This window comes from Podarcis bocagei (assembly GCF_964188305.1).
Source record: "Podarcis bocagei genome assembly, chromosome: 6".
Classification (NCBI taxonomy): domain Eukaryota; kingdom Metazoa; phylum Chordata; class Lepidosauria; order Squamata; family Lacertidae; genus Podarcis; species Podarcis bocagei.
The window spans coordinates 85176386-85191408 of NC_138130.1; the positions used below are offsets into that span (position 1 = coordinate 85176386).

The window sequence follows — 15023 nt, forward strand, 5'->3', positions numbered from 1 at the left end:
GTATTTTAAAGCTGTACAAATACAAAACTTCAGTAAGTGCGAAGGCTATTATTTTGTAATCTTGGGGAACTTTGTTGGGCTTTCTTCTAAACATTATCTCCCCCCCCCCCCAGGCACACAACATGTACATTCCTAAGGTCACAAAATGTTCTCCCATAAGCGTATGCTATAGCCAATGCCCCAAATGTGAATACTGTTGATAATCGTGAAGGAATTCTGATAAATATCACATGCCTCTGAAAGTCCAGTAAATGTTGGTAAACATCCAAAGGTCTCGAGTTATCAACACCTCAGTAGTGCAATTCCATAATTCTGAACGACGATGTTTCAAGTCTAATTAAAGCTCTATTATCAAGCAAAGTTTCATTTAGAACTGATGAATGCAGATCAATCTGCACTCAGAATAAGGGGTGTGGGTGCGTGCGATATCGTGAACATTTCTGTCATTTACAAAGCATGAAAAATGCAAATCACTTTTTGGGTTTTAACCCTTTTAAGATGTTTGGCCAAAAAGGTTTGTTTTAAAACCGTCTATTAAAATATGTACTTCCTTTCTGCTCTTCCCCCAGTTTTAAAACAGAAGACCAAGTTCTCCCATTATTCTCCCTCAAAATGTTAGGATCAATAAATTTCCCAGATAAATACACACAATATATCAAAATAAATATTCCCAAAAGCTATTTTTAAAATACAGATGAACAATCCGATTAACATACTGGATAGTTACCATTCCAATACTACTAAGAAATATCCACTCAGATTTATCCAGATAGTTTCAAAAACTTAAACTGTATCTTCTCTAGGAAGGTGGGTTCAGAGGCCACAGCAGTGGTTGGCAGCGAATACTCTTATTTGAGACGCAAAGGGGCAGAAAGATCTCCCAAGAGAGGATGGATATGGGGCAAAAAGAAAGTCAAATCCTTATGGGAAGCAGGCACGAAGAGGCAGGAAAAAAGAATGTGGAAAGACTGAAAAGGAAAACAGAGGAATGAAAAGTCTGAGAGTAATAAAAACAGCAAAAGCCATAAAGACAGAGAAACAGCAGGAGGTGAAAGAAATGGTAGGAAGGGGGAAATTTAAATAAAAGGCAGAATAAAGGCACACAAGGAATGAGTCCTTAATCACGTTCCATTTTAATTTACACTTAAAATGCAATATAACACATACAACCTTTGTGTTGTCTCTCAGAAGAGACTTGGGAAGGATTTAAACTTGCTAACTCACCAGGTGGTGTAATCATGGATGCTGCAGAAATTGCCACAGTCTCCAAAGATGCCACAAACCCCCTTATTTTGAAAATTCACATAGTGTATATTCTCATTTCTTCTGAAAAGAAAAACTACTGTCTTTTAGACTGGGAGAAGACAGCAGGACTGGAAAACGAAGGGCTCCACTTTCAGAAATGAAGCCCATGGACCTATTCATAGTGTCAGAATTTGCTAAACACGCACACGCAAAACCAAAAGGAGTTAAACTCTCGTAACTTTGGAGTCATTTTAGAAGGTAAAAATAAAATAAAATAGCCAGACGTTCCAAACATGTTAATGAGATGCATGCACAAAATGGCAAGGAGTTTAACCTTGCCATCATAGGTAGATCTAAAAGGGGTTTCTATGTGGTTGAGCATGATATAAGTACACTGTTTAATTGCATTCATGCACACACATGATTTTGCCCATAAAGCCAAAACCCTGAAATGTTTCCAGGTAAATTTTCCATCCCTTCTGTTAAGTACTTCCAAACAATAGTGATGATAACAATGGCATAAAACTCAGCTCAAATCTGGACTGAGCGAACCAATGTCTGTATGTTGCAATAAATTAAAACAAAGCAGGTATTTGACCTCCTAAGATCATATATCACATATTTTAACTTCACAGTTATAACACCCTCTGCACATGGGTGCTCTGCTTGCTTTCCAGTTCCATCACCATCCCCTGAAGACGCCTTCCCCAAAGAGCAAAATGCCTCTGCCAGTGTTGTCCCTTCCCCCATATACGAGTAGACATGCTTTTTCACTTACACTTGGTGTGCAAATTTGGATCCAACCCAAAAGTTGCATCAATAAATCAGCATAAAACAGACCTGACATCTTCCTAGCATTTCCCTTTTCCATGTTGTCCTACAGTTGCTGCAAACTATTACCATATATATTCTACAGAAAACCATCCCAGGAGGGGGAGGGTGGCTGCGGGTCCCGAGTTTTGGAACATCAAAGGAGAAAGAGAGCAACTTAGAAGAGCCAAGGTTCACAGGAGGTGGTGTGCATAAAGCAACGTGGTTAAAATGCGAAGCAGCCGTGCTGCTGCCTGCATGTAAGAGCTGCCCAATGACTCCAGTTCTTTTGGTGTGTGCAAAACAACATGCTGCTCCCTGGAGAAGCAGATAAGCAGTTTCTGAATCCAGAAAGGCTTGGCTACCGGTCATAGTCAAATCGACGGAGACAAGTTAAGTATCCGCTTCAGAGATGGCACAGCTGTGGATATACCTGGCCAACCATTTGCTTTCAGGGAAAGGACATACGGAGGACAGGAGCTTTGAGTCCTCCAAAGCCTGGGAGCTCCTTGTAAGGTAAAAAAGCACACATGCAAAGTTCTTGCAGCAGAAAACAGTGCGTTTTTGTTTTTTACATCAGCTTTTAATGGAGCCCTAGGAAGGCCACAATAACAAAAGACCAGATATCAACACTGAAGGAAGATGCTGAAACAGAGCTTCCAGGAGTTCTGGGATCTTCAGCCCAGCAAAAGTCACAAGCTGCACCACACATTCACGGAGGACGCTCACTTCACATTGTAGTATACAGTGCAGGATCAGGCTCCACGCCGCAGTCAGACATAAACATGTAAAATACGGTAAGCCGGCCAACAATAAATACGAAATGGTGCCATTCCAGAAGACAGGAGTTCTGCATTCTGCAGACACTGGGTCAGGAAGCCACCGATACTTCAGAAGGAATATAGAAAGTCAATACAAGTTCAAGGTTACAGTATAAGCTATAAACAACACACAAAATGCATGTGGAAACTGTCCACCGGAAGCCCACCGCGATGAACGAGATCTGCTTTGATGCAAACCACATTCGTTTAATGGAGGGCTTACGCAGGAAGAAGTATGCAGCGTACAACCCTCTCCATTTAAAACACATTCCGTATAGACAAGAAACAGTGGAAGAAAACAGACAGGGCAAGAAGTTCTCCCCAAGGGGAGACGGAGGGAGTGTTAAGACAGTACCCAGAGGAGGGCAGCTGAATTGACAGAACTGAGATCCTGTCTCACTAGTCAACAGTGAAAGCTGTGTAGAAGAACAGTTCCTGAATTAAAGTAGCTGAACATGGTTCAGATTATTGGATACATCTATAAGCACAATGCTTTGCAGGAGCATTTACTGTATACCAAAATCCTACTTCTCGCAACACACGGTGTTGCACGAGTAGTGAAAAATGTTTTCCTATTCAAAAGGTGCTTGGATATTCTTTTCAGGCAGCATTTTATCATTATTTTTTTATATATGATCTCATTCAACGTGGTTTAAGAGGAGGAGGAGGAGGAGGAGGAGGAGGAGGAGGAGGAGGAGGAGAAGAAGAAGAAGAAGAAGAAGAAGAAGAAGAAGAAGAAGAAGAAGAAGAGGAGGTATATTTAAATAGGTGGGTGGGGAAGAGAGAATATTGTTTACAATAAGAACCCAACTAATTGCCTATATGACTGTTTAGGATTTGAAATCTACAGGGGTTTTCCCCCCTCTCATTTAAATAAGGAATAAAATGTTGCCCAAAGTCTAAAATTATCTTTACACATTTGTGCGTGGTTTTTCCTTTTCCTTTTTTTTTAAAGTTAGATCTATAAATCAAAATAATTATCATAGTTAAAGATACAATTTGTATCAACAGTAAAAGGTAACTTTCTGGTTCTAGAGGGTCTTCAAGTTGCAGCTGTGCGCCTGGTTTATCAGCAATAAGATGATAAACTAGAGCAGCCTTTGCAAAGATGGTGCCTTGCAGATGTTTTGGACGTGCTGGCTGGGGCTGGAAGTACAAAACATCTGGAAGGGGCCAGGTTGCTGAAGGCTGAAGTAGGGAAACATCACATTAGGTCACTCTGCAGGGAATCCTAGTGTGTAAGATTACGCTCACTATGTATAAGTTACTGCCTGCAAGATCTACTACTATTCTATCTATGCAAGATTACATTTTAGAAGAGCTAGCAGAACCCACGACTTAAAAACCAGAAATCTCCCTTACTAATACTAGAAGAGACGGTTCTGTCTGCTTCTAAATCTATGTTGTTTGCAGAAAGAGCCATGCCTGCACAATACAGCAGGCCAGACAAACTAACTTTGAGAACATCTACAGTATTTTACAAAAAGGATGGACTGTTCTCAGTTACAATGCTATATTATACTATAGTGCAGTTTATAAAAAAAATGTTGCATATCGTCAACACAACATAAAACCTTCTCAGGCCAGCCTTGATAAATAGCATGAAAAATACACAGTATCTTATATACAAAAAAAAATTGCATTGAGAACAATTAGTTTCATTTAAAAACAGGTATGAAAAAAACCAACACATTTTGTCCAGTATACCTGTGCATTAATCAGAAGAGCAAGAGACACGACAAAAACAAATCTCAGTTTCTGGCTCATGAAAGTGTGGATAAGTTGCCTAAACTGATATATTGGTAGCCTAATTCTAGACAGTGTGAGTTGGATGAGCGCAACATCTTCAAAATCTGCATCTAAGGCTTTTGCCTTCTACATAATAAATTAATCATGGCAGATTTCTCCACCAGTGATTGCTTTTGCGTGCACCAAAAATTAACAGTGATAAACAAATAATGTCACTTAAAACCAAAAACCAACAAAAAAGTGCCATACTATAAAGTACTAATAATAATACACTGTTACCCATTTCAACATTAAAACTGGTAACTCAAAACATTGTTTAAAAAAATAGTCAGTGCTGTAAAAGACCTTTGTTTTCTATAAATAAAATGATTATAGCAAAAAGATCACACAATAAAATAACTTAATTGCAATTTTTAAAAAGTTCATAATAAGCTTAGCTTGGGGGAAAAACCATTTGCTGGGTGCATAAAATCCTCTTTAGTTTTCTGCAGCTTTTTTTTTTTTAAGAAAACTTTTTTTGCACTCTGAAGGACAAAAACACCCATTAATTTAATAAACACGTAACGACGTTATAAAAAGTGCTGCATATAAAACCCCCCGATGCACCAAAGAAACCTATTAAGAGACCACAGATATAATAATATATTAAACTGGAAGGATTCTTATCCAGTCATGAAATATTCTTCAAAAATAAAAAATAAAATCCAAGTGAGAATTTAAATTAAAACCTGCCGTTTCCAACATACGGGGTTGCACATACAGATTCCATGGCACAGTTATTTCACATAAATGGATTACTATATAACCTCCTTGCTGAGAAGGAGATCACACGTGCTATTGTAGCAAACCTCCCTCAGCGTTACAGCTGAAACGGAACTATTAAGACACCGCAAAGATGCATCTTCCTCATGTCCTCAATAACCGAGCTGAGATTTCTCCACCAAAATGGCGGCAGCGAGTTGCTGAGCGTCCGTCATGTGAGGGTTCCTCTTCATGACGATCCTCACAAGGTCGGGAGGGAAAATGTTGCACAGGTTGATGTAGACCTTCTCTCGGTTGTCCTGGTACCGCGGCGGGTCCGGGGGGATCCCGCAGTACGGGATCCGCCAAGGCTGATCCTGCTGCTCAGGCAAGCTTTGGAAGGCAAACTGCTCATAACACGGCTGGCTGGGGTTGGTGGGCAAGGAGTAAGTTTGGCGGTAGCCGTACGCGTCAACCCCGTAGCCTTGCCTGTCCCAGCTGCCGAGTCCGTCTTGGCCGGAGTACGTTTTCCGTTGCCTCAGCGGGGAATTATCGTACAGACGCGAGTCCGAGATGCTGTCTACTCGGGTGGACACGAGGGCTCTCCCCAGGTGCCTGCCCTTGGAGCGGGGCGAGCTCTGGGGAGCCGGGTAATCACCGGGGCAGCTGGACCGAGCGCCGACGGCGGGATGCTGGAGGTGGACCGCCATGTAGGGAAGCGGAGATTTGTGGTGGTGCTTTGGTTCTTCGTGACTGTAGCTCTGCACCCTGGTCAGCGTCTCGTGGTAGCCCTGCAGGAAGGGCTGCGAGCTCAGGTGGCCGTGGGGGTGCATGTGCTGGCACTTCAAGTTCTCTTCCAGCTGGGGGTCGGGAGAGCTCATGTAGGACCGGTCGCTGTAGCCCATGTAGGAATCGCTACTGCCGCAGCTGGTGCTCCCTTCGCTGCTGCAGTCGGAAGCTACCGAGCTAATCCTGTAATCGGTGTCCAAAGAGAAACGCCTTTCGGGACTTCGCGGGCCAGAGATGCTTAGGTTGGAGTATGCGTTCAGCATGGAGTAGTAGCCGGCGTCCACAGGGGAGTCACATTTGGGATACTGCTCATAAGGCATTGGCGTTCCGTGGTTTTTGGTTGCCATCAACACTGGAGGATACGGCCCCTGCGCTCTTTGATCCTGAGGTGAGAAATGAACTCCGGAGGGAAGGCCGTTGCTCAAAGGTGCAAGACTTTGGGGTTTTGCAGCAGCAGAGTTCGGTATACTAACTAGGGAAGGTACAGACCTGGTTTCCAACTTGTTTTTGGTGGGAAGCTTTTCCTCCAAGTCTTGGTAGACCTGAGTCCTTATGCTAGGATCCGACTGCCTCTTTGGAGTGGCTCGCTTGAGATCCGAAGTGCTATCTATCTTAGTGCTGCAAGGGACGCTGTTGCTCTTCACCAGACCTCCTTCGCTAGCAGCTTTGGCAGCTGTGCTCCTGGACATGGCGCGAAGCTCGTCCGCTACTGACCTCTGAGGCTGATTTCCTCTTTCCGGGTGGTAGTATTTGCATTTGTGTCCATAAGTGCATTTCTTCCCTGCAAATTTGACGTTTGGAGATTTAAGTGAGCAAGTGGGGGGGGGGGGAGAAAGAGATAATGTGATTCTACACCAGCATGAAGACAAAAGCGACTGAAAATAACACTGAATCACAGGTCAAGGATGCTTTCAGGATAGTTAAACGTTCTGCAGTTAGATAAGATGTGTCATCAATAATACCAGCTGAACACAGAGTGTGTGTGTTTATACACACATGTACACAATTTCGCAGCAGCACCATAAAGCATATGCTGGTCTGTTTGTGGTTTATTATTCTGATTTCTAACTATGTAGCCACTATATTGCAGGCTACTATTATTCTCCCATTTTCAAAATGAGGAACTCATGTTGTCTTGATCAGGCAGGGATTTAAATTTAGGTCTGGGGAATATTATACGCTCATGATCACAATGCCACAGTTCCAGAAATATGCATTCCAACTCTGGGAATGTCTTTCAGCAAAGCCAACAGGACAGGAACCTATTATTGAAAGGAAGTTGTAACAAAATTCTGCAGCAACGTTTTACAAAGACACGTTTTACACAGACCCAAACAAGCAATTGGGTCTTGTTTCTTAGAATATAATTAGTGTTTAGTAAGGAAAAAAAAGTTACCATATGGACATGGTTGCTTCTTATGTTCTGGTACAATAGGTTTCTTCCTCAGAAAATTATCCAGGCTTGGGCCATGGCGGCCAAGGGGGTCATCAGGAGGCATAAATCTATCAAGATATATACATATTTAATAATTAAATGAACAAGGCATTCAGTAACCCACATTCTCGGTCTTAACATCTGAAAAGAATACCACTTTCTATTTCTAAATAGGATATTAAGTATTCCCAGATTATTTCAGATGCATTCCATATATTGTTCTGGAAAACAAAACAGCCTTGTAAACTAAAGCTGCAATCCTAACTCAATTTACCCGGGAGTAAGCCACACTGAACTCAATAGGACTTATTTCCGGGTAGACATGATTAAGACTATGTTTTAAGACTGAAACTCTAGCCTCACTCAATTAATTCACAAAGCCAGGCTACTCTAGCTGCTAGCGTCATAGCATTACATATTTCCCCCTTAAACTCAGCTCCAGCTTGTGGATCTCTACGCAGAAGACTTTTCAAACGGTTAGTTTTCAAACCAAATGTCAAATGTTAAGGTTACTTAAAAAACCTAACCAGTCAGCACTATTTAGAAATCTTTAAAACAGAGGAAGCAGTACTTGAGTCGAATGTCATAGCAACCTACATTCATGAAGCCTCAGAAGGAGAAAAGGTCTCATCAGTTTGAGAAATTGTTTTCCAAGACAGCCTTTGCTAACTTGGTGCAGTCCACATTTTTTGGTCTGGAGGGCGAGGCTGGCAAAGGGTGTTCTAAGACATTGATCCTATCTTTGTTTTAGAAGCAGCCATGAACATAGAGTCATAAAACTAACATTTACACTGTAGACCCATTGAAATTAATGGACCTAGTGTAGTTACGTTCATTAATTTCAACGGGTCTGTTCTGAGCAGGTAATCGTTGAATAAAAGTAAAGGGTAAAGGGACATCTGACCATTAGGTCCAGTCGTGGCTGACTCTGGGGTTGCGGCGCTCATCTCGCTTTACTGGCCAAGGGAGCCGGTGTACAGCTTCCGGGTCATGTGGCCAGCATGACTAAGCCGCTTCTGGCAAACCAGAGCAGCGCACGGAAACGCTGTTTACCTTCCCGCTGGAGCGGTACCTATTTATCTACTTGCACTTTGACGTGCTTTCAAACTGCTAAGTTGGCAGGAGCAGGGACCGAGCAATGGGAACTTACCCCATCGCGGGGATTCGAACCGCCGACCTTCTGATCGGCAAGTCCTAGGCTCTGTGGTTGAACCCACAGTGCCACCCGTGTCCCTTGTTGAATACATGAATGCAACTATTTGCCAGGGGGAAAAGGGCTGCTTTGGTTCATGTATCAAAAGACCACTTGCTCATACCACAGTAAAGAAGTGATTTGAATTGGAATAGGTGAAGAAAGATTAGAGCTGCAACTCTATATGTAGCTACAGAAATTTTCAGTGGGACAGGGGTCTCATCAATGCTCTGCATGAAAGGAGAGCAGGCTGCATTTTTATTATTGGAAAAAGCTGACCACCACCAAAGCACAAGATCCATTAAGCTTATTGCATGTGCAGAAATGTTACCAGGTGTGCATGTATGCCTATAAAATCCAGTATATGCTCCAAGTCCTGAGGTCAATTATTTTCCAGCAAGATTTTTTTAAATAAAAAAACTACAACTTACTTGTCATTTACAAATGAATACATCAGCAGCCGTTCATCAATGAACTTCTTCCATTCTGGCTTTTCATTTGCAAGATCCCTGTAGTTATCGTTTGACACAATTATGCCATCCGACTCAAAGGCCAACTTCACTATGAACCGGTCGTCATAGCACACCACCCTTCTCCCCTGAACACGGCGGGATGGGGTGAACACCAAAATTTTCTCTTTCTCTAATTTACGCAGGATTTCTTGGTCTAGTTATAGTAAAGGGAGGAAAGCAGAGCACTGAGGTCAATGCTTTATTCGGCCTACAACTGAGCTCTGTTACAAGAGAGCAGATGTTCAGAGAAGAATGACTTAACAAAAGCACTTCTGAGTCTGCTGGAAGAAGATGACTAATATTCAGCAACACATTAAAAATATATAAACATAAATTACATTTGCCAGGATCTACAGTCATGCTTACACTTAGGAGCAAGGAATACTGAAGTTAATTCTAGTAACACATATTAAACAGGGGTTCTTGATTTCAAAGATACTTAACAGAAGAACAGAAAAAAGTTTCCCATTTAAAATATAATTAAGCACAAGCTATGTTTTTAAAACATATAATTAAGCACAAGCTATGTTTTTAAACCAAATGTCTATCAAAATCAGGATTTCAGCATCTTCCCTCTCCCAATAATACAATCTTCCCAGAAAAATGCATGCTAAAGAATCTTTGCTCACCTTGTGTATACTGAGTGTTAAAGGGAGGAGTCTAAAATGTATTGGCATTATGTGCATACCCTTTTCCAAGGATTTATGATTCATAATCATGATTTAATGAAACTCAAATACAAGAAACAGAATAGAATCCTAGGACTAGAATATAAGGCTTTTCATTCAAACTTTGGAAGCAAACTGAAAATAAGATGGCCCAACTCTGAAAAATGTTCAAAAGGACTTGGACAAGGTTTCAGTGCAAGGGCCTTACATAATTAACAAGCAGCTTTTGAGAGGCTCTACAACCCTGCACAGACTCATTCATATGAATTTTTCTCTGTACAAGCAATATGTTACAGCCATAAGGAGAATGAATTATTGGCCACTTTACATGTTTATTTATTAGCCTCGCAGTACTTTAGCAGGGAGGCAAATCGCAGGATCAGAAGCAAGGTAGTGATATTATTTCATATGGTGTCTGGATTATAACTCACAGCTCTATGGCAAAATGTATGAGGCCAGCCTGATGTGTATTCCATGCAAAATACTGTGCACTCTGGAGTCCCACAGCGTTGCACTCAACTTTTATTCAGAGCAGACTCACTGAAATTAATGGTTAGTCTACTCTGAGTAAAAGTTGGTTGACCAGCAAACCTTTTCAAATCAAGCTGCTGAAGGCAGAGCAAAGTATACCTGTGATGAGAGCATCCGGTCGGGACTGTTCCTTCCTCCATGCCGGCACAAACACCGTGACATCTTTGTGGCCTCTTTCCAAAAACCAGTCCACCGCCAGTTTGATCCCCCGACAAGAGAATACTTCTTTGTTTCCATGGCTGAAATAAACATCCCCAAAATCACCGTCCTCCTGTATTACAACCTTCACTTTTTCCATATGAATATGAATGGAATATACCAAATACATGGGATTATTATGTTTGTTTTATTAATTTACGAATTGCCTTTTGCTTAAGTCCCAAGGGGATTTGCAATCATACAATAACACCAGCTAAAAATAGGTTTAAGAACTGTATAAATAACCACCCAAGGCATAGAACGTCCAGATGGAAAAGCCTGATGAAACAAAAATGTTTCCAGTTGCTTCTGGAAACTATAAACAGTGGCTGCATTTTGTATCTGTTGGAAGAAAGCAGGGGCAGCCACAATGCAGTTCCTGCTCCAAGATGCTGTGGAGGACTCTCCTGCCCAAAGCAGTGACCTCTTGGATACTTAAAGGATAAGGTGGGTCTCTCAAGTAACCCAGCCACAAGCTGTATCGAACCTGTACAAGACAGCTGAATGGCTTGTAAACAATAAGTAGTGTACATACTGCACAGCCAATAATATTAACCCGTAACAACTGGCCTTTTCATTTCAAAGTACCTGGAAAATGTGTCTCCCCAAAAAGCAGCTCAATTATCTAATAAAGACTATGCTGCTTACACAACAGATACTAAAGCTCTGAATGTCAGCGTATGCAGAGCCCAAGTCACCTTGACTAGCCACAGATATCTGAAAATGGGACACATTTACCTCTCATGTTAAACCAGAAACATGAAGCCTATTTCACACCAGCTGGTAACAACTCAGAAAGAGAGCAAACCAAGCCACACACGCGCGAGTTCCTCTCACACAGCTGCACCAACTTGGAATTAAAACAGAAAGCAGGGAGTCCGGCGGCGGTCAGGAACATACATATGCTTGCAGAACAAACTATATTTATTAGAATCCAATAAATTTTATTTTGATCTTATGTCCTCAATATTCAAATCTGAAAAGATGACATCTGAGTGTTGCACAAAGTTACATTTACCTCACGGTACAGCCATAGCTTTTGTGAACTGCAGCCACGACCTGCAATTACCAAGGTGACGTGGTCGGTGGCAACTCTCACAGAAAGGGCAGAAATGCTGTGTAGCTGCAAACCCCTGCAACAGTTTTATCAGGATATTCCTCTATGATCACATATTTCAATATGGCTAAAATCTGGTTTGGATACTTCCAAGCGATTATGCAAGTTTGTCCTAATAAAACCTGGGGTACAGCTATATTAGAGCCATTTATAAGTGGGTTATGGGTTGCCCTTGGGAGAATACTGTGCCCTTGGGGGGGGGGGAAATGCCTTGCTAGTACGAAAGAGAGCCAGGGCAGTGTAGTGGTTAGAGTGTTGGACTAGGACCTGCCAGACCAGGGTTTGAATCCTCACTTGGCCACCAAGCTCACAGGGTGACCTTGGGCCAATCACTGCCTCTCAGCCTAACCTACCTCATAGGGCTGATGCAAGGATAAAAACAGGGAGGAGAACAATGTGTATCACCTTGAGCTCCTTGGAAGGAAAGATGGGGTAGAAATGTGATTAATAGTAAATAAATGAATACTAACATCTTGGTGGTCTTTTTTCCAGAGCCAGCTCATTGGCAGTTCATATCCCAACAGGATCATTCCTCATTTCCAGGGACGAAATATTTACAAGAGTCTTTCCGTGACCCGGCTGCCATCCTTCACCTCCCTCAAGGAAGAGTGTGGCTTTCCCCTCAGCACCAGAAGTCAAGGAGCAGGCCTTAACAAGTTAAGAGAAAGGGCTGCAGCTCACTGGTACAGAACACACTTTGAATGAGGAAAGGCCCAGGGTCCAGTGGCTTCAGACAGGGCTTGGAGACTGAAATATACTTGGAGTCGAGAGTTCTGAATCCTATTGTTCTAGGACCAATCAGACTGCTGCATTTTGGATCCTATTCAACTCAGTACATAACAGAGTCTCTTGTCTGAAATCCTGCAGAACCATTGCCAGCCAATATTGAGCTAGATGCAGAAATAGTCCCTGTGTTCCCACAAAAATAGTAAAGGTGGCATTTTCAAGAGTTGCTTATATGTCTTTGGACAGCTCAAAGAGCAAATAATGGAATATATACTACCTGTGCATGTTTCTGAGAGAAGACTCGCATACCTCAGAACAGCTCCTCTTTGAAGCAGGTGTGCACTTCACAACTCCAATATTTCATATACTTCTTCAGAAACAGCCATGCTTACCAGAAGCACACTTCTATCCTTGGAAAGTGAATGTGAGAAGCATCCTTGCAAACAGAGGTTCTTACGGATTTGGGTGTTTTGGAAAAAATAGCAGGATGTAATACACAGAATTCCTTTTTAAGACAACATTCAGCCAGTATATGGAAGACAATCTTACTCGGCTACAAGTGATCGCCGAAGAAGAAGAAGAAGAAGAAGAAGAAGAAGAAGAAGAAGAAGAAGAAGAAGAAGGTGGCATAAGCGCTCTGTTCCCTTACAAAGTATTTACTCAGGCTTCAGTTAATTTCTTCTTTCTAGTTTAATGACACATCAGTTTAAATGATCTCTCTTGTTGAAGTCACTTTCCAGTCCACACATACAAATTCTGAAATCGGGAAGAGCGGCAGGACTGGGTTCCTTGATGTGGGGGCCACACATCATTAGAAAAAGTCAGAAGTATATAAAAAGTTATTTATCAAGACAACACCAACAATACATTCCCAAAAGCAACCATGCTTTAAGTTTGGAAACATCTTTAGTGTACACAGAACAGGGATGTTGTTTTACTCCCTTTGTAAGTTTATTCCTTTCAACCAACATATCAGAAAAGAGAACTCAGCAAGCCAATTGCTAATAACTGCTAGCAGGATATCTCAAATGTTATTCATGCTACCCAGGCTCTTCAAAAGGAAACTTCCCATTAAAATTATGGGATCAGAAAAAAGCTGGGATGTGTGCTAACTTTAAAGCACCCATCCAAAGTAGTTAGAAAGGTACAGCTTAAAATCCTAAAAGATCTGTTCTGAAATGCAGTCTATGATCATCCCAATATGTGCTAATATATGTCTACTTTATATTGACCATAAAGTTCTCATTTGGGAGGAGTTCAAGCAATATCAACTATGCAAGACTTCGCCAAACTCCAAAGAATAAGGGACCAAGCTGGCTTTTTTATCATTTGAAGGGGAAGTTTTATTTTCAAGGAATCATCAGATAGTTCTGTGCTAGAATACATGAAGCAACTATATCATCTGCACACCAGAGAAGCCTACCAATTACTCCATTCCCATTGGCAAACACCAATAATTTATTACAAAAAAAACTTTATTCAGATCCACTATTTTTTGGATTTTCACTTTGCTGTGAATTTTCTTTTGGGTTTTATAGTTGCTTCAGGTTTAAAGGTGCTGATTTGATTTATATGGTAATTATAAAGGGTGTTCCACTTTACTCAGGGTACACCCACTGAATTTAATGGACTTAGTCACGTTCATTAATTTCAATGGGTTTACTCTTGAGTAAAATTTAGTTGACTACCACCCGAATTAATTCTAAACCCTTCTTAAAAATGCTTCATTGTAACACCCATGGAACCAAAACCATTCCTTCAGAAAACATAGGGCATAACCCAAAACAAAGTCCACATACTTTGAAATGAATGCACTATTCCTGTAAAGGCTGCATAGTGAGTTTTGGTCCTACGTTTCCTTTTTAAAACCCGCTACTTAGTTCTAGCTTTCATAAAGTACAAAACCTAATCTGATTGATACAGTATTATGACTGTAAAACAGTGGTTGTCTAAGGACATGGGGAGCCACACGGGTGTGGCAGGAAGATTCATGGACAACCAAAGAAACGTTTGAACATTTCAGTGTAGTAAAGGTAAAGGGACCCCTGACCATTAGGTCCAGTCATGGACGACTCTGGGGTTGTGGCACTCATCTCGCTTTATTGGCCGAGGGAGCCGGCGTACAGCTTCCGGGTCATGTGGCCAGCATGACTAAGCCGCTTCTGGCAAACCAGAGCAGTGCACGGAAACTCCATTTACCTTCCCGCCAGTGGTGCCTCGCAAGACGAAATTAATTCGTTCCGCGAGTTTTTTCGTCTAGTGAATTTTTCATCTTGCGAAGCACGGTGTCAGAAAAGTTTTGGAAAAGCTTCAAAAATCGCCAAAAACCTCAAAAAAGGCTACCACACCGCGTTCTATGAGTTGCTCCTCGAAGTCAAGTCGCAACTGTATTAAGGGTGTTAAGACGTTCTCGTCTTGCGAAGCAAGCCCATAGGGAAATTCGTCTTGCGAAGCAGCTCAAAAACCGCAAAACCCTTTCGTCTAGCGAG

General features: G+C 41.7%; 1 protein-coding gene across 7 annotated transcripts in view; it reads right to left on the reverse strand.

Moving 5' to 3' along the window:
- Positions 1–1117: 1117 nt before the first annotated feature.
- ZC3H12C (zinc finger CCCH-type containing 12C) overlaps positions 1118–15023 on the reverse strand; it is a 48960-nt gene continuing 35054 nt past the window's right edge. For all 7 annotated transcript variants that reach the window (XM_081199351.1, XM_081199350.1, XM_081199352.1 and 4 more), the window contains 4 exons: positions 10593–10732; positions 9214–9448; positions 7552–7658; positions 1118–6936 (listed from right to left, as the gene is read on the reverse strand). In XM_081199351.1, coding sequence (XP_081055477.1) covers positions 5540–6936; positions 7552–7658; positions 9214–9448; positions 10593–10732 — 1879 coding nt within the window. In that variant the 3' untranslated portion in view covers positions 1118–5539. The remainder of the gene's footprint in view (positions 6937–7551; positions 7659–9213; positions 9449–10592; positions 10733–15023) is intronic.